At 45.6% G+C, this 25,005-nt stretch overlaps 3 protein-coding genes across 6 annotated transcripts; 1 reads left to right on the top strand and 2 right to left on the bottom strand.

Annotated features, from left to right (window-relative positions):
- The first annotated feature begins 3,011 nt into the window (after window positions 1-3,011).
- On the top strand, window positions 3,012-10,150 carry LOC120648400 (DDT domain-containing protein PTM-like). 4 transcript variants are annotated; one of them, XR_005664939.1, is made up of 11 exons: window positions 3,013-4,295; window positions 4,391-5,062; window positions 5,160-5,868; window positions 6,187-6,306; window positions 7,507-7,756; window positions 7,853-7,977; window positions 8,059-8,519; window positions 8,626-8,654; window positions 8,789-8,985; window positions 9,300-9,421; window positions 9,501-9,518. XR_005664939.1 is itself a non-coding variant. In XM_039925164.1 (10 exons), the coding sequence occupies exons 1-10, from the start codon at window positions 3,391-3,393 to the stop codon at window positions 9,613-9,615; spliced, it is 3,510 nt and encodes a 1,169-aa protein (XP_039781098.1). In that variant the 5' UTR covers window positions 3,012-3,390; the 3' UTR covers window positions 9,616-10,150. The 4 variants fall into 4 exon arrangements, 3 of the variants coding, with proteins under 3 accessions (XP_039781098.1, XP_039781097.1, XP_039781096.1); XM_039925164.1 differs by lacking the exons at window positions 9,300-9,421; window positions 9,501-9,518 and adding an exon at window positions 9,574-10,150 and having other exon boundaries at window positions 3,012-4,295; XM_039925163.1 differs by lacking the exon at window positions 9,501-9,518 and adding an exon at window positions 9,574-10,150 and having other exon boundaries at window positions 3,012-4,295; window positions 8,789-9,421.
- A 1,694-nt stretch (window positions 10,151-11,844) lies between these two features.
- LOC120647785 (EG45-like domain containing protein) lies at window positions 11,845-12,901 on the bottom strand. Its single transcript, XM_039924627.1, has 3 exons — window positions 12,390-12,901; window positions 11,961-12,237; window positions 11,845-11,851 (listed from the first exon to the last, which is right to left on the bottom strand). The coding sequence occupies exons 1-3, from the start codon at window positions 12,508-12,510 to the stop codon at window positions 11,845-11,847; spliced, it is 405 nt and encodes a 134-aa protein (XP_039780561.1). The 5' UTR covers window positions 12,511-12,901.
- Window positions 12,902-13,291: 390 nt separating this feature from the next.
- Window positions 13,292-23,560, bottom strand: LOC120648401 (L-gulonolactone oxidase 2-like). The gene is made up of 3 exons (XM_039925165.1): window positions 23,409-23,560; window positions 22,431-23,318; window positions 13,292-14,683 (listed from the first exon to the last, which is right to left on the bottom strand). The coding sequence occupies exons 2-3, from the start codon at window positions 23,211-23,213 to the stop codon at window positions 13,583-13,585; spliced, it is 1,884 nt and encodes a 627-aa protein (XP_039781099.1). The 5' UTR covers window positions 23,214-23,318; window positions 23,409-23,560; the 3' UTR covers window positions 13,292-13,582.
- Window positions 23,561-25,005: the final 1,445 nt, after the last annotated feature.

Raw genomic sequence — 25,005 nt, 5'->3', positions numbered from 1 at the left:
CAGAAAATGGGACTTATAAGTTTTAAGTTGGGGGTGAAACTGCTTATAAAACTTATAAGTTGAGGTGACTTATAAAGGTTGTTTGGCAAATTAAGTTATTTTTCTTATTTTTTAGCTTATAAATAGATGATTTATTGGAATCAAACAGGACCTTACTTTTCTTAAATACAAGGTGATTCCTCCCGTGTTGCCGCGGGATTTGAGGGAGTTTTTTTTTGAAAAACTATGACTAAAAAAATGCAATAATTATTTGAATAACACGCTATGGTGAGCATGTGTTATTACAAATAAACATGTGTGAAAAACTTAAAATGATAGATTTTTTAATAAAGAAAACATCGTATAAATGGTACTCCCTCTGTTCTTTATTAACAGTTGTTTTTGGTTTTCATGCCACAAGTTTGACTAGATTTATAGAAAATATGTGCAACATTTGTATCTCCAAATAAATTTATTAGAAAACTAGATTTAAAGATTTATCTAATGATATTAATTATGTATTATAAATATTAATATTATTTTATATAAAATTAATCAAAGTCATTTTTTGGAAAGCGAAAACGACAATTATTTTGGGATGGCGGGAGTACAGTTTTAGGGATCACGATAGAAGCTATATGACAAATCTCATGGATCAAAATCATATAGTCTTCTAAATTACTTAATTAATGAAATAAAGAGAAGAAATAAATCAATAAGGTATGCATCTCATGGATAGAGACATGCATGAAGTTTGTCCGAATTTAGGTGATAAGCGTAATTCAGAGAAGAGAGAAATAGTAATAAATATTTATTAGTTGTCTTCCTTTTCTTTAAATCAATCTGTTTGCCGGCTACAGTATGAACAATCATGGCACTTTTCGAAGAACACGCTGTCGATCCCATATAACTTCGACATGGACGACAGGATGAAGTCTGCTGCCACTTTTCATCCCATCGCTTGCCCTTAGTTGTTGCTGTCTCTTGAGTGTAAACACCCCTTCTTGTGTTCCTCTTCCCACCATTGCTACCTCCTGCTAGTGAGTGGCAACGTTGGAGCATGTAGTGGATTGGAAGGCCAACAATCCAATTAAAATGACTTTGAACTTTTGGGTAATGGTTGCCGTCTTTCAACAATCAACATCTTTCCGTTTATATTTTCATGTATCTTTTGAACTGTGAGTTTGTGGACGTCTATACTTAAAACTCGGCCCGGGGTTCAATTCAATCCTGGTTCCGCCACTGCCTCCACCCCTCTCCCTCTCCCTTCTCTCTCACATCTCCCTCCACCCCTCCGCTCCCCTCACCCTTCCCTTGCCATCCCACCTCGCCATCTTGACCGTCGTAGCCTCCGCAGGCCCTCACTGTCTCAGCTCCGCCGCCGCGGCCTCCCGGCCATTGTGGTCGTAGCCTCCCCACGTCCCTCGCCGACATGACATTCACCGACAGCAACATCGGTCGAGCCCTACGGGGCTGCTTGTGCTAGTGGGTCAATTCGACAACTAAACCCTAGTTGTGCCTAGGCCGAGAAGCTGCCACGCAATTGTGCCCGTGCTGCCTATGTGGTCAACTATTATATATATACTAGGCGTGATGTACGTGTCACAAGCACATATTTAATTTTCCTGCCATCAAGCAAAGATATCATTTATTTCCTTTCAAAAACAATACACATTTTTTCCTTCTATAAACAATTATGTCAATTATTATCCTTTCAAAACAAATAATGACATGAATTATGGGTAAATGCATCTGCAAAAGGAAAGTAAAATGTGTGCCAAAGGAAAGTAATATGCGGTATAAGAGGTGGGTATAGAAAATTGCTGGTGTAAAAAGTATTAGGATTTTGGTGGAAAATATTGATGCCCTTTCGTCAAACTTTTTAGCCTGACAAATGGGGAATTTGTGAGGAGTATGGTGGACCTAATTTTGGTGAGAAAGAGTTTAATTGTTTTAATTTTATATATACAATAATAATAATATATAATATATATTATGCTGCGAAATGATTGGGGGAAAGAGCAACACAAATCTTACGCTAAGCACGCCTCAAATTAAAGCCCTGGTCCACACATCCAACCACTGTGTTGGACAGCAAATATTTGTTTGTTTCCCTCTATGGCCTTGCTGTTCCCGGTGAAAATGATGAAGGCGTCAGCAATCAGCAGCCCGGAGACGCCGTGACTCGCCGATCGGGCTGGGCATTCGTTCGCTCGGGCTGGGCATTCGTTCGGTTCCTCGGTTACTAGATAAGTTCGGTTCTTTAAAAATTGGGACCGATCGGTTTTTTCAGAATAAGAAACCGAGCTTGATTCGGTTAGTGCAGTTCGATTTCGATTCTACCAATCTAACCGATGCTATCTCACATCAGAACAGAGAACAGGAGAGAAAAAAAACTAGATCTCGGAGGCTGACTGGCGCCGCCGCCGCACCAGTGCGCCTACCAGTGCCTGGGAGCCGAAGCCGCGCGCCTGCCCGGGAGCCGCCACTGCGCGTTGCCGGGGGAGCCGCCGCCGTGCGCCGGTCGCGCGCTACCGAGAGGAGTTGCTGCAGCGCGCCGGTCCCGCCATTGGCGAAGTGGCGGAGGAGGCGCCGGGCGGTGGCGCCCTGGCTGCGGCGACGGTCGGAGTCCGGCGGGGTGGGAGGCCGGGAGCCGGGCCAGGCGGGGTGGTCGAGAGAGGCGTGGGGGGCGGCGGGGTGGTCGAGAGAGGCGTGGGGGGCGGCGGGGAGGTGGGATTTGGGGCTGGGTGGCTGGTTATGGAGGTGTTATGTGTTGTTTTTTAAGCTAAGGTTAGGTTATTGAGCCTGGATTTGATGGGCTTCATGGGCTGGTTTTCTGATAGGCTCGGTTCTTCGGTTAATAGAGCTCAGAAACCAAATTAACCAAATAATTTTGATTACTGACAAATAAAAACCGAAATTCTCGAATTCCGGTTCTTTCTTTCCAATTCTCGATTCTTTCGGTTTCTCGGTTAAATTTGCGCACCCGACTCGCCGAGTCCGGCAGTCCTGCCGGCTCAACCCCGCGTCTCTCTCTGCAGGACTCGGAGCAGGCCTGATGGCAATCGGGCCCACATGGCAGCGGCACAGTACCTCTGCAGAGGATTTTGTTTCCCCACCTCCACTTCTCTCCCTTCCCTTCCTCCCCTTCCCATTCCTCCCACCGCCCGTCGTCCTCGCGCCCCACCGCCGCCGGCGTAGGGTTGCAGGCCCTCCCGTTCTCACTGCCCTGGTTCCAATCGCCCGCACGGGCCATCAGCCTCTGACGCTGCCGCACAGGGGCGAGATCGGCGGGCGAACGCGTCGCCGGCGGAGCGGGAGCATGCCGTGGGGCCCTCCGTGAGCGAGCCTGAGGCGAAGGTTGTCGGGGCGAGGCCGTAGCGTTAGCTCCTGTCTGTGCCCGAAGCAAACATGGAGGTGGATGAGGCTGCCGTTCTGGGCAGAGCGGCGCCTGTGGGGAGCGGGGCAAATGTGGGGACCGTCCCAGTCCCAGGGGAAGTGCGGGATCCGGCTCACGTGGTGCCGGAAGAGAATATGGAGGTGGATGAGGGCGGCATCGCCGAACAAGGGCGTACTACCACAACAGCTGTGGCAAGCGCTGGTGGCCTTCAGGTGGATGAGGTGGTCGGGGAACGCTTGGTGGGCCGGTACATTGGCCGGAGCGCTCCAGGGCATGGAAGAATCATTCTTATTGGGAAGGTTGCATCCTATGACAGCACCACTGGGGTCTATGGCGTGGTGTTTGAGGACGGACAGGTTGAGGATCTTGGACTTGCTAAGCTCCAGGAGTTTCTCGTGTCTGAGTGTAATGGCACATTAGACATGGAGGCCAGCTGCAGGAAGAGGAAGCTGGACTTGCCGGTTCCATCTGGGAGCGCCTTGGATGTCCGAGAGCCGGCGAGTACCAGGCAGAGGGTTGATGGATGTGCGATGCCTACCATGCCTGATGCGCCACAGCAGAGCGCATCAGGCTCGGATACTTCTGATGATATTGAATGTTCCAGCAATTCATCAGATTTCAGTGAAGAAGAACCATCCGAGCCATGCCCTCCAGTGCAGATTGTGGAGTTGCCACCGTCATCGGGAGATATTGATGTGCCAGAAGAGTCCATAAGTTATCTCTTTGCTGTTTATAGCTTCCTGCGGTCATTCAGCGTTCAGCTGTTCCTGAGTCCATTTGGGCTGGATGATTTTGTTGCAGCCATTAATTGCACCGTGCAGAATAACTTGTTGGATGCTGTACATTTCTCGCTACTGCGGGCACTGAGACGGCATCTGGAATCTAAATCCACTAAGCTTGCTTCGAATTGCTTTAGGTACATACTAAATTAACCCCATCTTAAGTATGATAACTGTCGTTTTGCTACTGAAAATTCTTATAGTAATGTCACTTTCCTTGAGCTGTGTGCAGGTATCTGGATTGGACACTAATAGACACATTGACTTGGCCAGTGTTCTTACTAGAATACCTGTACGTGATGGGTTGCATTAAGAATCTAGGGGTTCAGAGTTTTGCTAGAAGCCTCCTAGCCACTGAATACTATAAGCTTCCTGTTGCCGTGAAGCTGAGGGTGCTGCAAATACTCTGTGATCATGTCATCGATTCAGAAGAACTCAAAACAGAACTGGAGGTTCGAGAAGGCTACAACGAGGGGATGGAAAATGAGACTGATCGTAGTGTTTTCTTGGGGCCTGGTTCAAGCGCAGTCTCTGCTAGAGCCACACAGGCCTCTGCTTATAAAAGAATAGGTGATCTACAAAGCCTGGGAAGAGCTCCAAATGTGAACAATCTAAAAGCTGTTATAGAAAACGCTTCTCAGGATGGCAACCATAATGCTTGCCGAATATGTGGAATGAATGGGACTTTGTTACATTGTGATGGCTGCCCATGGGCATATCATTCAAGATGTATTGGTCAAAACAAATCTTATCTTCCCCAGGGAGCATGGTTCTGTCACGAATGTGTGGTTAACAATCTCACACCAACTTCAGCAAGAATTGAGCGTTGTGCAAGAGGAGCCCAAATTTTTGGCATTGATATGTGCGGGAGGATCTTCTTAGGATCCTGCAACTATTTGCTGATGTAAGTTACAAATCAGTCTTACAATGTTTGATTTTACTAATGGTTTTTTAGCACAACCTGCTACTTTGTTCTATACTTCCATTGATGGTAATTGTAGCAAATCCTGCAGGATTCAAATGTCTTCAAATGCAGAGTCTTATGCAAGATATTACAATCATCATGATGTTGTCAAAGTCCTAGAAGTTCTTGCTCTCTCAGATGCATATATGGATATATGCAGGCAAATAAAGGAATATATGAGTGGTGACAATAAGGCAGCAAAGTTGTCATCTTTTAAACCGCAGGCGTACATGAATCTATACAATCAAGGCAACATTGCAGCATGTGCTGCTGCTAATCTAGCTGTTATCACAGCTGATCAAGGTAAAGTTTCATCATCCCAGCTGACCACAAATTCCAGGAAGAAAATCGCTGCGGACAATGCCCTACAAGTGAAAGTATTTTCCTCAGCAACCGCACAATTTGTTTGGCCAAGTACTGAAAAGAAACTTATGGAAGTCCCAAGAGATCGATGTGATTGGTGCCTTGCCTGTAGAAGTTCAGCAATTGGAAATAAAAAGGCATGTTTTCTTAACATGGCCGCTGCAAATGCGACTAAAAGTTCTGCTCGAATTCTTAGTGCCATGCATGTAATAAGAAACTCTGATAGCCATTTCGCCAGCATTGTTGCTTATTTAGCCAACATGGGGGAAAGTTTGTGTGGCCTTTTAGTTGGTTCACTACAAGACATGCAGCAGAAACAACGGTGGCATCAACAACTTCGAGAAGCTTCCAACTGTAGAACTGTAATACCCCTCTTGCTTGAGGTGAGTAATAATATTCAGTCAATATTTTTCTTTCGTCCTTTGTTACTTGTCAATATGGTGCAACTAATTCATGATTTAGTATTTGCCTCTGAATGTTGATAGTGAGAGATGGCATCAAATAGAGCTACATTTTTCAGATTTCTTATGAAGCTTGAGCTAGATACATAAATATCTCTATATGTATTTTTCCTTATAAAGGAAATTAAGTCGAAATAGAAACTAATTAAAATTATTCCATTAAACCATTGAGATTTGACTCAGCAGGAAAACAAAGCACTCAACTTAGCGTCCTACCACTAATTTGGGATTGCATTGCAGATTGTGATAATTAGGTGGAGGTTAGGGGCTTGTGCTATTTGTTGCTTCTGGGTGAAAGCGAGGGCTGCGATAAGTATGCAGAACATGCATGTTGGCCTCCGATTAGCTAATTCACTAATTGTAAGTCCAGTCCAAACCTATTCGTAATCTAGACTGAGTGACTAGCCACTGCATGTGCAGGAACCTGTTGAAGTTGAGCCTGGTTGAACCATGCTTCCGACAGCTGTCTAATTTTTTATGGATGATTTCAACAATGTCAGCATATAGAGCCATAGAGGTAATATACAACCGTACAGGGTTATGTTTCAAGAAATAAGCTAACAAGGCCTATTTGAAGTTGAAGACATAAACTGATTAGGCATATTTGAGAAATAAACTAATTCAGTCTTAAAAGGAAGAGTAAATTCGATTTGGACCAGGCAAAGAAATATTTTTGCACTATAAACTAGTGTTTGCATGTATTTTTATGTTGCACCAGGTGTCCAGGACGCTATGGACTGGACCATACAAGTCCCTCACTTATATAGAGCTCTTGTGACTTGCCTCCTAAGACAGCCAGGATTGAATCACTTATACATTGGGTGCATCCTTTCTAAACAAACCTCCTTAATCCTAGACTTATTTGATCTGATTAAATGACGCCTCCCTTCCAATATAAGCGCCACTTGACCCGATGGCAGCTGTGGGCATGCCCCTAGGATGCCTGCGCCTCCTGCAGCGAGGCAGCAGAACAGACATGCCGCTGTGCGGCTGCTGCCGGCCCAATTGAGGCCTCTGGGCCCATATCATGAACACTCAAGTTTTTTTCTATATACATCGAGGATATGTGTTGTCATCAAATCAGCCACACATCCCATATTGGATAACATATTCGATACGGAATGTGTTCCTTCCCTGGCTTATCGGTGATATGAAGACCACCAAAAATTTTATTGGTTTGGCTTGTACTTTGATACACATGAGGATATGTATTTGTCATGTTTCAGCCATGTGTCCATATTGTACACTATCTGATGCAGGAAATGCTGCTTCCTGGTGTATCCATGCTACTTGGACAACCAAGATTTTATTTGTTTGACATGGTTTAATTGTGGTCACTAATGCTTTACCAGCGCGGCCCATATAATCAAAAGGGGCTACATGTAGTAGACAGAAGAAATAGTGGGGCTGTGTAGTAATATAACAGTAGCATATTTACTGCAATAATTGTTGCATACTAATTGCTCTTGGAGAACTTCACTGCTGAAAGTTATTTGCATAATGGCAGTGGAAAGCAGATATAATTGTTATTATATAAATATTGGTACATGTTCTATGCAGTTGGAAAGTAACATCCGTGGAGTAGCATTTTCTGAAAGCTGGCTGAAGCCAACAGATGACTGGCATGTGGTGTCTCCTGATGCCGCCGCTGGTGAAAGGCACCACAGAAAGCATTCGTTAGCATCTGAATCTGGTATTACTATTGATGCTGATAACAGCGGGACTTGGTGGATCGGCAGAAATATTTCAAAGCGTATTCTGCAGAGGTGGGCTCTTCAAAGGTCATCCATAAGAAAAGCTGGTCGTCAAGGTATTGTGTATTTTTACTGTTGTTACTGCTATTACTATTTAATCCTCTACAAGTCTCCAGGACATGTACAATCTGATACATTTTGTTGCCCTGTAGGTGGTAAAAAGAGGATAGCAGGTTTATCCTACCATGAAGGTTCCAATTTTCCAAGACGATCTCTGCAATTTGCTTGGAGAGCATGTGTTGGACTAAGCCAAAATTCATCTCAACTTGCTTTGCAGGTTAGTACCTTCTGTCCTGATGTTGCAAATAGTAATATGTCAACCTACATTAGCAGTGATCCTAGTATCCATTTCTCTCAGGTTAGATGTCTTGATGCCCACATTAGATGGAAGGAACTCATCCCTCCAGACCAAATTCCTTCAGATGGAGCAAGTTCTAATTGTGTATTTTCTGCTTTCAAAAATGCTGTAGTCTATGATAAAAAAATAATTGACAATAAGATAAGATACGCAGTTACATTTACCAACCAGAAGTCTCTTCCTGTGCATGTAACAAAAAATATCTTGGAAGCAGAAGGTAATCATAATGAAAATAGCAAATTGTGGTTTTCTGAAAACAATGTGCCACTGTACATGTTACGAGAATTTGAGCTGAAAGCTGGGATTAGCTCATTGCCTAGTCCAGATATTTCAGACTCCAACTATTTCACCAATTTCTTCACAACACGAGTAAAAGCATATACTGGGGATGTCTTTTCTTATCTCTTTCACAAGGGGGATGTGTATACCTGCACCTCATGCAAGAAGGATGTTCTATTCAGGTTTTCAACTTTTCCTATTTACTACCTTTTATTCATTTATTCTTCTTTAAAATGCTGGCTTTGTCTTCACCTTTTGTGTCTGTGCTTTTGGATGAATTGCATGCAGGGATGTTGTTAAATGCAGCTTATGTCAAGGTATGATCACTGGCGTTTTCTTTAAGTGTTTGATTTTGCTCCTTTCTCCTCAATAGTATTCAAGATGGTAATGTTAGATTTCTAAGCTTTCCAGACCTAAGAAACTTTTTTTGCTATCTAATAATGGTTTTCAGGTAATTGCCACAAAGAGTGCACAACAGGATCTGTTAGTGGCAAAGGAGGCAGTGCTACATCAAATTTGGTATGCAAGTTATGCCTCCAGAAGCGTAATCTTAGGCTTGCAAGTTACCATACAAATGCAAGTTATATCTGGCCTCAACAGATGATTAATGGTCAACAGCCAGTGAATGCTTCCAAAATAATCTTTAAGGTTGGTTATTCCCATTCTGCTGAACCTGCACTGAAAGTTGGAGCACAACCAATCTCAAAGGTTACACAACCATTTGCAAAGGTTAACAACCAGCCAATTGTGAATGTGAAAGGCCAACCACCTGTAAAGTTGGCAACCTTGCCAATTACAAATGTAGAAGCTCAAAATATCGTCACTTGTGTCCAAGCTGAGCCAAAAAGTAAAAAGTCAAAGTCAGAAAAGACAAAGAAACTTAAAAATATTCAAGGGACCACATATTTCGGTCTCGTATGGAAGAAAAATAAGTATGACAAATATGACGGAATTGATTTCAGAGCAAATGATGTAATCCTTCGAAGCAAGGATGGTACAAGTTCGTCCACGAAACCGACCTGTTGTCTCTGTAACAAAGCTTATTCTCCGGATTTCCTGTATGTCCGCTGTCAGAAGTGCAGAAGTAAGTCTCTTTATTACTATCCTAGTTTGGAGTGTCATATCAGTTTTTTTTTTAACATCTTGATATTCCCTACATACAGATTGGTTTCATGGTGATGCCTTGCAACTTGAGGAAGAAAAGATCAAGGAATTGATTGCATACCAATGTTGTAGGTGCCGAAGGCGAACCATACCTCCGTGTCCTCATTCAGCTGATTATATAAAGCCTTACCCAGAGTTTATTGAACAAACAGTCGCTGCATCATCACAGTCCACTACGCTAGAAGATCAAGACCCACTGCTTTCTTCATATGGAATAATTGAAAGAATTGGGGAAGAAACATGGGATGCTGATTTATCATCGATCATGGCAAGCTGTCCCCCAGGAAGTAACCAGAAGCTGTCCATAAGAAGAACCCGAGTTAAAAATTGTGAATAACATGATCAAGGTGGTGGACCTATGAATGAGTGTCATATCAACTAGCCTGTCCATGGAGCACGGGCACGGACTTGATAATATATCAGCCATATGAATGAATGCTCTTTGTCAGAGGCAGAGAGTGTGGAGCTTCAGACCTACTGGGCTGGGATTTTTCCCAAGGAAAGGAAATTGCAAATGCTCCTCCTGATGTCACTGCTAATTACTGGGGATGAAAACAGTGAAATGATGGAAGAGGCCTAAAGTTCTTTCAGTTTCATATTTTCTTCATGAATTAATATCACCGGAAATGAATGTGGTTATGAAATGAAACCACTGGTCGGAAATACATAAAGATCAGTCGGTAGTCGGTAGTCGGTAATTCATTGTAAAAACCGATAGCCATGCATAGGACATAAAATAAGATAAACAAACAAACCAAGTTATTGCTTAACAGAACCGTTAAGTCCATGCATAGACATAACCCAACTGATTAACATGAGTGCTTAATAGAATCATCACGGTCCATGCATAACAATGGAGAGAAAAGGAATTACAAAGAGCAGTATTGGCCCACTGTCAGAGTATCTTCGTCTCTCCCGTCTTCTTCGCAGAGGCACGCACGTGCTTTCCTCTTTCGTGCGGTGGAGCGTTTTCTTTCCCCCTCCTCCCATCTGGCCTTCCCTGTTTTCAAATCCATCAAATTTCTCACTAGCGGGCGCTAATGATCTTGGGCCGACTGTGGGCATGTTGGTGCGGAAAGCCCATCAACATCTGGCTGATGTTAACCCCTATAAATACAAGCACGCAACTCTACTCCTATGAGCTTCTTCGAAAGACTAAGTCAGCAGATTTTTGAAATTGATAAAGTCATCACTAATGTCTCGCTATCAACAGGCGCATCGCCTGGCGCTAAAAGAATAACGCCGGTTAAATCCAGAAAAATACGACCACCGATATTGAGTCATGGACGCGAACCCTGGTGGGTCCACCACAAGAAACTTACCGGCTGCCATATAGCTAATTTATAGCATCTTGTGCAAACTTAATTGAATGCCATGTCGTTGGGTAATGATTTTGTTTGGACTTCATGCGTTCAGGTCAAAACCACGGACTGTCACACCATTTTTTTTATGAGGGAAGAAGTTTTTGTTAACATCAAGATCGTTAGAGCAACTCTAGTGAAGTGACTAAATTTGAGTGACTAAAATTTATTTTAGTCACCCACTTTTCAAGTTTAGAGCAACTCCAGTGGAGTGATTAAATTTGAGTGACTAAAATTCATTTTAGTCGCTCACTTTTCAAATTTAGTTATCCAAAATGTAGTCTCTACTCCAGCAGCACCGACTAAATAGACTAAAAAATGGTAGGCCTTACTTTTGGTAGCTTAAGTAGAGGGTGACCAAATTAAGGGGGTAGGAGAGGAAATTTAGTCACCCCTCATTTTAGTCACCCAAATAGAGGTCCTGTTGGAGATGGAAATTTGAGCAAAATGACTAAAATGTGGATTTAGTCACTCAAATAGAGACTTTGCTGGAGTTGCTCTTAGTCACCCAAAATGTAGTCTCTACTCCAACAGCGCCGACTAAATAGACTAAAAATGGTGGACCTTACTTTTGGTAGCATAAGTAGAGAGTGACCAAATTGAAGGGGTGGGAGAGGAAATTTAGTCACCCCCTCATTTTAGTCACCCAAATAGAGGCCCTGCTGGAGATGGAAATTTGAGCAAAATGACTAAAATGTGGGTTTAGTCACCCAAATAGAGACCCTACTGGACTTGCTCTTACATATCGAGACTTGCGCACCATGGCCAGGTGAGGTGACCAACATATTTTGAACAGTGGGTACAAACATATGCCAAAAGCAGGCAGAAACTGACTCTAGCATACAGTACACTGTATGCCTAGAACTTTAGAGAGCCTATTCCTTTTAAGGATTCCTGAGTACAAACACACTGTATGCATGTTATTTATTCACTTGGTATCGATCGTCGTCACCCAAAGCCGCCTGTCGATCGTCAAATAACCTTAGACCCTGCAGTGCCCAAAATTAACCATAAAGAAATAAAACTCATAAATCTGTCAGACGCTATAGTTCATGCCATGCCTAATGCTACGACACGTGTGCGCGACGATCGACGTACCGGTTGTACTCGATGTTGATCTTGCCGGCGTCGGGGTCGGCGATGGCGGCGAAGGCCTCCTGCGAGAGGTCGATGGTGCCCCGGCACCCCGCGGGGCAGAGGTCGACGATCTTTACGGTGACGCTCCTGCCCGTGCACGGGTGCGGCACGCCCTGGTTCGTCGCGCCGGTGCACCTGACCACGTACCGGTCGCCGCACGCCGCGCCGCCGTCCCAGAAGACCTCGCTCGCCGCCGCGATCATCGTCCCCTCCGCCGTGTTCCCGAAGCACGCCGACGCTGCATTATAATTTTTATATATATACACACACACTAGCATAGTGTCCGCGTATTGCTACGGCTGCGCATATCTATCTACTTAATTAGGAAGAGACTTGCATCTGTGCAGACGTTCAGTCGTCATGCAAAGCTGTGACAAATCGAGACCGTACGTGTGTAAGGAGGCGTGTAGAAAGTTGCAGTTCCGGAGGCCCCCATGGCCGGCGACACCATCATCGTCGCAAGGCCGGCCACCGTTGCCGCCAGAACAACGACTGAGATTTCCTTTGGCATGGTCGTCGTCGCTGCTACTACTTCCCCTTGCTCGATGCTCAGGATATCCTAGACGGATCCGAGTGCTGTAGCTAGCAGTAGCAGGTTGCGATGAAGAACTAGCACGGAGCAGCGGCCCATTTTATAGGCCGCAAGTTGCCAAGGAAGAACACAAGGACGTAGAGAGCGTGCAGACGCGGCCGACGCGTCATTATTTGACGTTCCAGATCTCTGCGCTGCTCCAAGGAGATACGTCCACGCAGTACATCTCTCGGTTTACTACTTGGCGAAAAGAAATCAATGTGCTTGCTCGATCACGACACGCGCATGCTGCTACGGTTCATGGAGTTGCAACTTGCTTGAGGAAACTGCAGGTCATCTTCGCCATGCCGGTTTTTGCTTCTCCGATCGATCCGCCGGAGAGCCGCGGCTTACGGTGGTGCCCGGCCCGGCCGGCTGAATTGTCTGGCCTGAACGAAGAGAAGTGAAGCTATAGCCAAACCTTGTTGTGTGGGGCTCCACCGGCTTGTTCTTGCAGTGGGCAAAAGTTTATGGTTGATGCTATGGACGAAGTCGATCACGGATTCACGGACGCCTCATTATCCCGCGGCTCCATGGATGCAAACAAAGGGTAGTTTCTGCCTGACGCTTTCGGAGCGGCGCTGAAACAAGAAATGGGTGCTCGATCGGTCGACGACGCTGTCCATGTCAGGTCAGATTTGAAGAAGAAGAAATATGAAATGCTAGAATACAAGATGAGCGATCTCCGTACTCATCAGCTTAGTGGCTACGACATCCTTGGTAGCCAGTAATAGTATCTTGTCGAAACTGAGTGGTTTCGCGGAGCTGCCGCAGTGCCAACTGGCGTCAGCAAGTTCCATGTTACATCCACCAATCTCTTCACTTTCTGCAACTTTCAACCTGAATTCTTATATTGTTTACAATGAATTTACCCGTCATTACTGATACTTCCGATCGACGTGCATATGGTCGTTTGGGATCATGCAGAAAACAACCAAATTCCCGGTAGAATTCAGCTTCAGTTTCTAGAAAAACAATCGAATTCCAGGCGTGCCTGACCAATTCTGAGTTTCTAGGACGACACCCTGGTGCAGACCCTGGCTTCCTTGTACACCTTGCCGGGGCGGCAGAGGTACCCCTTCTCCGGCGCGCAGTGCTCGTCCCGCGAGCACACGCACATCCCCTCCAGCGCGCACCCGGGCGCGTCCGTCGTCGGCGAGCCGCCGCCGATGCCGAGCACCATGTCGCTCCAGTCGCTGGAGAAGATCCCCTCGGGGTCGAAGGCGTCCTTGACGCGCAGGAACTCCGGCAGGCCGGGGTACTTTTGCGCGGCGCCGACGAAGGCCAGGTTGCGGTTCTTGCCCCAGTGCGGCAGGCCGCCGTACTTAAAGATGCCCATCTGCTCTAGCTCCTCCAGCACGTCCTCGAACAGCCGCGCACGCCGCGGGTCGCGGCTGCGGTAGTAGGTCATGTCGAAGTCCACCATGTCGCCGCCGCCGCCGCCCTCGTCCCCGGGCTTGCCGAGGTGCGCCGTGGACGCCTTCACGTAGCGCATGAGGATGCCGTCGTAGAGCTCGACGCCGCACAGCGCCCTGGGGTTGAGGTCCCGCAGGCGGCGCACGTCGGCGACGAACGCGGCGGCGCGGCGCAGCGGCAGGCTGAAGGTGGTCTGGTGGAAGAAGCTGCCGGCGCGCACGCGCGGGTCCCAGGGGCACGCCGTCAGCAGCACGTCCTCGGGCCCCGCCAGGCACCCGCCGGAGGCCTGCATCCGGTGCTGCGGCCCCACCACGGGGTAGCCCGCGAATGCGCCGCCGCCCCGCCGCAGCAGGCCGTACCCGGCAGCCGACAGCACCGCGTGGGTCAGCCGCGACGCCGCGCACTTGCCGGCGCCGTCGCCGGCGCGCTCGAGGAGGTCCTCGGCGAGGCGGTTGGCCTGGATGCCCAGCGTCGGGGTGGCGCGGAAGCCGATGAAGTCCAGGACGCCGTCGCCGGGCGCGCTCAGCGGCAGCCGGTCGTCGACGCGGTACACCGCCCGGCCGTGCCCCGGGCACCACGCGATGTCGGCGAACTCGTGCTGGTACCCGAACTTGGCCACCTGCTCCTCCAGATCGCCGTCGTCCCGCTCGGTGAACGTCACGGAGCGCTTGAACAGAGGCTGCAGCTCCAGCGTCACCTGCGTCGTCACGTGACATAGAGCCGTTTCATTAACACATTTATTTCCATGTTCTGAGCTACTGAACAATAATTGTCATTTGCACCAATATTTTGCAGTGCAACAAAAAAAAACAACCGTTGTTTCGACCTATGTGATGCAATCATGCATCATGCTCTGTAGTCTACTAGTAGGTGGTTAAAAGGAGTCTAATCTGCAAATTGTTTACTCCCTCAGTCCCACAAAAAAGATTGTTGTTTTAGTCTTTAAAATGTATCCCACAAAAAGTGTTTGTTTAGCTTGTACTAAGATTATCTAATTAAAGCAATAAGATCATCTAATTAAAACAGTACCAAGTACTAAGAAACAAGCGTAAAGCCAATCAAATACTAATGCATATGCATTTATTGAAGATCTAGAAAACCAAATACTACTAAACAACTTGGTTTCCAATCACCATTGCTATAGTAAATAGAAATAAGGTTATTTCTTAGAATGGTTAATATGTCTGAAATTTTCTAAAAGATGGAGGGAGTAGCTAGGAAGTATGTGCTTTTTATGAGACCAGTTTCAATGGGAGTGTCATCACTAAGAGTAAAAACTTGGTTACTCCCTTTGTCCTACAAAGACTGTTCGTTTGGAAAAATTTCAAACATACACTAGTAATGAAAAATGACCATGTTTTATCCCTAATTAACTATAACAGCTGTGATTGAAGACCATGCTATTTATTTGGTTCCCTAGATCTCAATAAATACAAATGCATTGGAATCAGAAAAGTAACATCTACTTAAAATATTTGATTGGCTCCATGCGCTTCGCAATACACTTGTTTCTTGTTATTCAAAATTTAATGGCTAAACGAACAGTCTTTGCCCCCTCCCCATCTCTTTTTATAATAAATAATTCTGTCATGTCAGCAAATTTGTTGATTTAATTTGACATTTAATATTAATAACACTCATATGACATTCCTATTGAAATTGGTCTGCGTGGAGATTAGTGGGCGCCGAACAGCACGGGTGGTTAGCATTTTGTCGGCAACGTCCAACCGTTGGAGTATTGCTGTCTGCCCATTTAATTGAAACTCAACAAAGATGAAGAACAAAATTGTAGTAGTAATTGACTGAAGCGTGGCCATGCGGCGTGGTAATAACATCCGCCTGAATTAATTAGGACCCTTTTTGTAGTCTTGGGATCAGACCAGGCTGTTGTCTCTGTCCCTTGTTTGCATACTGGAGTACTCTCGCCTTCGGCATGGCGTTCTGCGAGCAACTCTAACAGATGATTAGGTAAAAATACGAAAATAAAAACTCTGATGAAAAGGCCATCCAACGGACTCGCCAACGTATCGAGCACGCTCGGAATCCCCGGACCTCCGCTAGCTATCTTTGCCGAGCGCACGAGCCTTGCCATCTGCTCCGCGCGTGCCTCTTTCTCCTCCCGAGCTCCTCTTCTCGCGCTTCTTTCACCTCTCGCGCGGCCTCCCGTCACCACCGCGCCAGAGTGCTGCCGTGTGGATGTCGCCCGGTAGTGACCTATGAGTACTGTGTGCACATATCTAGTACCACATTACTAGTTGAACAAGAGTGAAGCCAACTTATAAGACTTTATCTTTTAGTCATAGCACCCTCAAGTTGATCTTTTCATACGAAGCGAGAACGAAAGTGTAAACAGTATGCTATGGGTAAGTGGGCTCGTCCTCGAAAGGATTAGGTTGTGCGGCGTTGGAGGTAGGGTGTTACTTGCCGGCCGCCATGGCAGCCCCATAACTCCTCATGGTTAACTGCCATTAGAAAAGTTTTTTGTTTTTTATCTAGTCTGTTACCTCTTCATTTAGCTAAAATTTTATCTAATTTGTTGGAGTTGTTGTAACACCCCTCAATTAGGAGTGCTAAATAAAATTTGAAGATTCAAATTTGATAAAAAAAATTATCAAGCCACGTGTAGCTCTCTCCTCCCCGTGCGTGCTCACCGTGGCCAAATTGGCCACGGCGCCACTCGCGCACGCCACGACGCCGGTCGCACGAAGCTTCTCCCGTGCTCCACTTCTCCTCTCGCTGCCACAACGCGTCGTGCTGCTCTGCTCTGCTTCGCTCTCGCGCACGTACCGGCCGAGCCTGCCTACGCCATAGAGGTGTCGCCGCCCGTCATGGCTGTGGCCACCCCTCCACGCCAAGCCGCCGCTCGAGCCAGCGCCGACCCCCACCAACCCCCAAATCCGCTTGCTCTCGGCCCCCTGAAGCTTCCCAGCCCAACCACCGTCGCTCTCCCACGCCGGACCGCCGCCGGAGTGGCACAGCAACGCCGCCGCCCGCCGCCCGCCGTGGAGCCGCCGCCACAGACCGCCTCCTCGCGCTCCAAGGCCACCTACAGGTCCGCGCCTATCTCCTCTCGCTCCTCCACCCCTTCCTCGCCGCCAGCAAGCCCTCCCATGGCCGGAATCGCCGTTCCCCTTTCTCCCCTGCTTCAAAATCGCGGCTAGGGACCCCAGGCAACAATAGAAAGAAGTGCAGGGGCCTTTCTGCGAAGTCCATGACTCAGGTGAATAGTGCTGCGAAGGGTTGTTTTGCAATAATTAGCTGAAACTTTGAAAAATCATAGTAAATCATAGAAAAATCAGAAAAAATGCAAACAAAAAATTTGTTGGATTCCTTGTACTAAGATCTACAACTTTCTTTACAGGTTGATCTTCAGTTTCTAAATAGTTTTTGCTCTAGTTTAAATGTTAGTTTAAATGGTTGCAAGCTTTTAAAATGCATAGTAAATAGTAGAAAAATGGTAAAAATGTAAAACTAGTTGGATTAGCTTTTATTTGGCATGTAGAACTTAGGAAAAATATTTAAACTGTTGTTTGTTTAATGTTTTCATGATGTATTGATTTAATCATGGTTAATGCTTGTTTACGCTTGTCTATTTAATATCTGTAGTTAATGCAAAAATTATGAAATTTATGCAGTAGCTTACTCTTTGCATGTTTAGTTCACTATAAAAATTTCAAAACCAGAAGCTATGTGCATGTTTGTAAATCTATTTTTGTTCTATTTGTTTTGCTAGGGCTAAATTAAATATTTTCTGTTGTCAATAAATGTTGGCAAAATATTGTTGCATGCTTTATCAATAGCTCATCATGCTGGTAAATTTTGGTTGCTAGATCATGTCCTCAAGTTAAGTTTTTGCATTTGTTTAGTTTCTAGTAATATCTTTCACTTTCCAAAAGTATTGCTAAGCCATTCTTTTCTGCATGATTTGATACATCAAGTATGTCATTTTTGGGTGAATCATGTTAAATTTTGTTGGCTATAAGGTTTGGCTAATTTCTTGAATGGTGGATGCTTGCAGTGGTTTAATTTAAGTTAATTTGTGTGGCATGCTTGATGTGCTTGTCATCTTCTATGAGATGCTTGAGTGATGGTTAAGTTAAATAGCTCTAGGTGCTTATGCTAGTATGTTGTACTTTTATGAATGCCTTGCGTGTTGTACTTCCATACATTCATACATATGCATTGTCGCATCTCATTTAGGTACGATAGATGAACCATATGAAGGACGTGCTACTGGAGCCGAACCCGAAGACGATGTTGGTGGACATATCCCGAAGACGGATGGGTGGAACCCGATGTGCATGACCAAAGGAAGATGCTCGTCAAGCGAGTATCATCTAACTAACACTGACCTAGTGTTAATCCCAGGCAAGCCCCGGTGCACATCCTATTATTCAAATTTATGACACCTATATATATATGTTCTATTACTTGTGCATTAGGTTTAGGATTTTTTTTGAACTCTAGTTGCATGATCCCTAGGTTCTCTGGAGTTATACTAGTATGTATAGGACGATAGAAATGCTATGCTTAATAAGATCTCGGTAGAAGTCGAGTGATTTCTGGTCACTCGCGAGATATAGGATATCTCGTTAATTTGAGTATATGGAATATTAGAATAGGTTGGAGAAGAAAAAGAAAATGGAGACCGGGCGGGGAAAGGCTAGCCCCGTCTGTGTCGATTAAGAACCGTTCGTTGTCTGGCCCTGTGATCGAGTTTGAATTGTACTAGCCACATGCCGGGAGTAGGAGGTAGTCGAAACCGGTAAGCCGAGTACTGCCTCACCTCGAAAGTACAGAACTCCATCTCACCTCCTGGGGTAGTCGAGTAGTCGCGGAGAAATGGGGCTGCATATGTTTACTTTTGGTGGTCTCACATTGAGCTCGGCTGACCATATGATGGTGGGGCGGTCCTGTAGTTCGAGACGGGAAGGGGAATGGTTGGCTCGTATAGTCCGACGGGGCATATACATGCCGTGTTGGTTAGGTCCACCTTGCAAGGTTAAATCGGATCGATTCGCCGTCAGTCGCTCTCGGATATGAGCACCTTGATCGCAGCACCGCATCGTAGTAATGAGTTGGAATATGAATGATATGTGAGGAGGATTATTTTGAACTGTTATTTAATGCTCCATCATGATTGCTCTAGTTAGGAGTCAAATATTACATGATGGTTACCATACAAAAATCCTGAGCTAAAATATGGAAAATAAGGATCCACTTTTATTTGCTTTTCTGCAAAATAAACTACCAGCCAGAAAGTTTTACATGTCTAGATATGTGGGCTAAGTATACCCAATAGTCGGGTAAGTCTTACTGAGTATTAGTATACTCAGGGTTTGTTGTTTACCCTATTTCAGGTATAGGAGCTAACTAGATTTCACATCGGTGAGCTCGATGTGGTGTCTTGTCTTCACGTCTCGGTAGTTCTCGACTTATTTATTTTGTTTTATTTATTCTCTAGTAAAAATGCTCTGTAAGTTAGATTCTCTTCCGCTGCTATTTTTTCTTTTGTAAATTTTAAATTTAAAGCTATTTTGTAAAATCCTTAATATTATTTACTATTCAGTAAGATTTTATCATGCTGGTACCGTCTGCGCTCGCCGTCGTGCGAGACTTCTGGTGTATTTTCGATCGGCCTGTGGGTTGGAAACAGGCTGTCGGGTTACACTTAATTAAGCTAATGCGCCTGATGTGTTCAAATGATGGCCATTACGCTTAATTAAGCTGTTTAACTTGGCGGTTCTGTCACAGTTGTTGACGGTAGTGGAAGGTGGACGCGGCCGGCGTAGGAGAGGATATTGTAGGGGCGAGAGAAGAAGTTGGGAACGAAGGAGTGAGACATGCATAGGATTTGAACAAGTAGACGGAGGGTTTGAACACACTATATGCACTGCTCGTTACATGAGGATCAGCTTCTCTTCACCGATTCATGTGTTTGAGACAACCTATATATGGGGAAGAATCTGGAGAACCTAAAAGTCATCCCGGCCGGGGACAGATGAAGGATGAACATAAATTTCGGCGGAGTGCCACCGATCAAAAAGATCATGAACCCATGAGTACCTAAATTAGGTTTATGTTAGCTAAAATAAAGAACGGGTTGCGGCATGCCGGGCATGTGAAGAAAAGAAGAATATTGTGGTCTAAAGTACTCCATCCATATAGGAAATAGATGACGTTTAGGACAGCGACACGGTCTTCAAAAATATAACTTTGACTGTTTATTTTTATAAAAATATTTGTTGAACAGTGATATATGTATATTTTTATGAAAGTGTTTTTTAAGACAAATCTATTCATATAATTTTTATATTTTCAAACTCAATAACTTAAAAGTTATTCATGATTTATATTCCCAATGTTTGACTCAAAGCTTGTCCAAAATGTCATCTATTTCATATATGGAGTACTAATATATTCTTGCCACGGTGCACATACTGCTTTAATTCGACTGTATATGCAGGCGTATATTCTTGCTCATGCATCATTTATTTAGAAAAAATCGCAAAGTAGTAGTTTGGCATTTGTTTTTCCCTGCAGCCAATCCCATTATTATGAAATGTCAATAAAAAGATAAATTTGCCTTAACAATTGTGTGCTATTGTAGTACATACTATTTGATGAACTATAGGAACAATGTATATAGTGGAAATTGCCAGTAAATTTGTTATATACTCCCTCTATTTTTATTTACATGTCGTATAAGGTTTGTCCTAAATCAAATTTGGCTAATTTTGACAAAGTTTTAGCAACAACTATATTATCCAACATATACATTATCAACATGTACTTCATGATGAATTCAATAAAACAAATTTGATATTGTAAATTTTATTATTTCTTTCTATAAGTTTGGTCAAAGTTTGCCAAATTTAACTTATGATAAATCTAATACGATATGTAAATAAAAACAGAGGGAGTACATCCTCTGGCTACATGCCATCCTCCAACCCTAGAGGCCACAGCCTATACTTTCTGTCATACAGTGGAGAATAGGAAGTGATAGTTTATCCTTGGACATATCTTTAACTGTATACTGTACAGTAAAAGGTATGTATTTATAAAAATCAAAACAACATATAATTTGAAGCAGAGCGAGTAAGCTTATGGAGACGGGAGGAGGGGGAAGGCCCACGGATTGAAAATGGGCCGGAACAATGAATTCAATATGGGCCGCAAAGAGATTTGTAGCACATGCGTCCCATTTATCGCCAATTCCAAATTTCTGTCGGCTCACCATTTACTGTTCAATCAAACAAGCTGTCTTGCCGTTGCTGCCGAGAATACGAATTTGGAAGGCAAACCAATGACGTACATCAATGGGGGGCCCACGTACTCAAAATGGGAAGGGTGTGGTCGCTAGCAGCCTAGCATTGCCCCAAATTAGGAAAGGAAATGTGTCCATAACTGGTGTTCATTACTCAAAATACTGTTCATTACTGCTGCCAATGTCGGATCCCTTTGCCTTGGGGTCTGGCAGTTTCCCGAGCGGAATCAGAGATGAATTGATCGGCTATTGTTGGCCCAAAACTACCAAACTTAGATCTAGCTAGTAGTATAAAACAGCAATCCCAATGCCCTAAAAGAAAAGAAAAAAACTGACTGGCTAAGAAAAGTGCGCCTATGCCATGCCGGCATGTGAAGGAAAGAAGAGCACTAGAGCAGCGCGCATATATGGTGTAAAGTGACCGATCGCCCCTATGGAAGAATCAGTACGTGTGGCAACAACGTGGTGCTTTCGACGGTTATTCTTCGTTTGTACTTGATGTGCCATGTTCTCTACTCCAAGGCTCATCAAGATTTTTGCACTACTCCACGAATAAATGTTGTGGGACGCACCGCTTTTGAGTTGAGTGTGCAGGCAGGCATGCATATGTACATGCTCTTGCTAACACATCATGGGTCTTGCTTTTAAGAAACGGGTTTGCTTGGAAAAAAAAACAATAGCCTAATTCTTCGTCATTAATTGATTCTAAGTCATGTCCAGTCTAGTGCTTCTTCGTCTTGATGAAAAATGTCCTTAGGCAAGGTCGTGAAAATAGTCGCGTCTAGTGATCACTGCAGATCGCGGTGCATTATTACTTGAGTGGATGTTGTAACTAGCTTATGGGTTTGTTTGGATTGGCTAAAGTTAGCACCTATTAGCACTCATATATCTTTGCTAAAGTTTAGCACTTCCACTCATTAGCACTTGAATCCTAACAGGACATACGTTGGATAGAAATTTATTAGCTTATGCAAGCTTAATTAAGAAGCATAAAATAAATAGATCATTTAGAACTGCACTAAAAAATTAAATTATTTTTTTGGAAAATTTGGAATGCCTTTTCTGAAAGAAAAAGAAATTGCAGTACGTACAAACGCTTGCCAACCAACGAAGCAGTGGTGTCCAATCCAATGCAACCAGAACCAGGCGGTGGATGCGGAGTAGTACGACGTACCTGAGAGATGACGCCGAGGACGCCGAGCGAGACCTTGGCGGCGTCAAGCTCCGGGTCGCCCTCGGCGAGCACGCGCACCTTGGCGTACCCCTCCTCGGCCGGCGCCGGCGTGACGACGCGCATCCCGACGACGTACTCGTGCACGGCGCTGCCCTTCCCCCAGAGCGAGCTCCCGTGCGCGCCCGTGCCTAGCATGCCGCCCACCGTGAGCCCCCACCAGTAGGGCGCGTACGGCAGCGCGAGCCCGGCCCTGGCCGCCTCCGCGACGAGCTCCCGCAGCGTGACGCCGGCCTCCACCGTCACCCTCCCGCTCGCCGCGTCCGCGGACACCACGCGGTCCAGCCGCCGCGTGCTGATGACGAGCCCCTCGCCGGCGCCGCTCCCGGGGCACGCCAGCGGCGGGATGCTGTGGGAGTAGCGGGTGGCCACCTTCACCTTGGTCCCGGACGCCGCGGCGCGCGCCGCGGCGCGCACCAGCTCGTCCTCCGTGGCCGGGTACGCCGCCGCCGCGGCGCGGCACGTGGAGCGGTCCGGGAACACGCCGTAGGCGCTGGACACGGTGCAGCCGCCGCCGCCGGGCGAGCACTGCACGGGGTCCGCCGGCGGGCTCGCGACGACGGCGCCCCCGCCGTGCCGGTCGGCCGCCGGCCCGATCAGCATCGTGACGGCGGCGACGGCGAGGAGCCGCCGCAGCATGGTTTGCTTGATCCCGACCGTGATGACGGGGTGCCTGCTGTGGGTGCGGGGAGCAATGGCGGCTACGGGAGCTCTAGTAGTGCCCATTGTGCCTGTGCGAGCATCGGAAAAGCAAGGTAGGAGACGGCGGCGCCGGAGCTGAAGTAGAAATCAAAGCGATAATACAAAGGCAAACATGGTACCCATATATATATATATATATATATATATATATATATATATATATATATATATATATATATATATATATATATATATATATATATATATATATATATATATAGCTAGAGGCATATACAAGCATGTGTGCCTATGATCTGTACATGCGGCGATTGAATGTGTACGTTCATAATGCAAATAGGTTGAAGTCGTTTCGATGTTTAAAAGGACAGGGATAGACAGACAGAATAATGTCACTTCTGTACACGATCGAGGTGATTTATATATATATATATATATATATATATATATATATATATATATATATATATATATAATCCATATCTGCCATAATCCAAACATGTATACATGTATATATATGTATACATACATGTGTGTAAATATGCGCGTAAATTAAGCACCCGTGTGGTCAGGGGCGGAGCCAGGAAGTTGATTTTTTCATTATTAGGGGGCCAACCATATAAATTTATATAAAAATTTAATCAAAATTTAAATTTCTAATATAAATTTAGGGACCATGGGACCAGGCCCCTGTCCGCCCCCCTGTGTCCGCCCCTGTGTGTGGTTGTGTACTTACGTATGCGCCCCGATCGACGCGTGTGGCGCAGGTGCGTTTCTCAGTCGATAGAGCTGGGTAAGATAGGCGAGGCTTGAAGCATTTCTTTGGTTTAATTCGTGTGGCCTTGGCCTGCACATGTGTGTAACCCAATCACACGCGTCGGGGCGCTTTCACCACGGCATGGGGCTTGCATTGGGAGCTAGTAGCCGGCGCGCGCGAGCTGAGGCTCCACCTCCACGGCTCGCTCCAGCACAATTCGTCATGTCTCGGTACGTGGCAGGACTTCTGTGAACCGATCGTTGGCATTGCACGCAAATTTGTCGCGCCCGCGGTCCCGTGTACTTGGCAGAGCAGTTGTGTTTTATTTGTTTTTCACTTTTTCTTCCTCTGAAAATGCATGCCATGAGCGGGAATTAACGAGCGAAGAATAATGGACCGACGGCGCACATTATTCGATCATAACCACATCGTACAAACTTTAATTCGCACTGGATTGTGGTTTTGTGGTCAACTCAACTGAACGACGCCGATGATGGGCAGCCAGATGGACAGGAGATGTGATCCAAACGGGGCCTAAGCAACGAGCTAAAACACCGATATAGCCGCGCGAACAATGTGGAGCTATACATCTCTTGCTCGCTTCCTAATTTATGCTCGGGCCAATAAGCTCTGAAAAGAAACATGTTTAATTATTCTTACCTTATTACTACAAGTGACGGGGGTAGCAACCAAATCTCATATATACGCTACACCTGGGCTGCATCACATCCAAGCATGCATGAAAAAGGCTTTGATATACGGAATTGACCCTCATTATCAATAAATCGACCCTCATTATCCTCAGTTCTTCACCACTCTTATTCTTATGAATGCGGCACTACACCGTAATGCATGCACGCATGCCACTTGAGTAGTAGGTGGTCTGCTAGTGGGGGTTTAGTGGAGTGCAAACGGCGCTTTTGGGACATGCATGGCATCATGATGCGCAAGGGCGCGCAAAAAGGAGAGAAGTGGCCTGAATCGGAGGCCACCTGCACTCGACATGTTTTATACTCATTCACCATGCCAACGCGCCTGCCTTTTCGATTATGCAATTGCACTAATGAGTAATCAACTTTCCCACTCATTTTCTACCACAAC

This window comes from Panicum virgatum, chromosome 9K (assembly GCF_016808335.1).
Source record: "Panicum virgatum strain AP13 chromosome 9K, P.virgatum_v5, whole genome shotgun sequence".
NCBI classification, from domain to species: domain Eukaryota; kingdom Viridiplantae; phylum Streptophyta; class Magnoliopsida; order Poales; family Poaceae; genus Panicum; species Panicum virgatum.
Note: the sequence above shows the minus strand (reverse complement) of the source record. Positions and strands in the feature narration are given on the sequence as shown.

Excerpts from the sequence above, each read along its gene's own strand:
- LOC120647785 (XM_039924627.1), bottom strand. The coding sequence starts at position 12,510 with ATGCCAAAGGAAATCTCAGTCGTTGTTCTGGCGGCAACGGTGGCCGGC. Across the intron at positions 12,238-12,389 it reads CTACACGCCTCCTTACACAC|CGTCGGCGTGCTTCGGGAAC; the intron begins GTACGGTCTCGA and ends ATTATAATGCAG.
- LOC120648401 (XM_039925165.1), bottom strand. The coding sequence starts at position 23,213 with ATGGGCACTACTAGAGCTCCCGTAGCCGCCATTGCTCCCCGCACCCAC. Across the intron at positions 14,684-22,430 it reads TCCTCGGCGTCATCTCTCAG|GTGACGCTGGAGCTGCAGCC; the intron begins GTACGTCGTACT and ends GTGACGACGCAG.
- LOC120648400 (XM_039925162.1), top strand. The coding sequence starts at position 3,391 with ATGGAGGTGGATGAGGCTGCCGTTCTGGGCAGAGCGGCGCCTGTGGGG. Across the intron at positions 7,757-7,852 it reads AAGAAAAGCTGGTCGTCAAG|GTGGTAAAAAGAGGATAGCA; the intron begins GTATTGTGTATT and ends GTTGCCCTGTAG. Across the intron at positions 9,422-9,500 it reads CCGCTGTCAGAAGTGCAGAA|ATTGGTTTCATGGTGATGCC; the intron begins GTAAGTCTCTTT and ends CCCTACATACAG.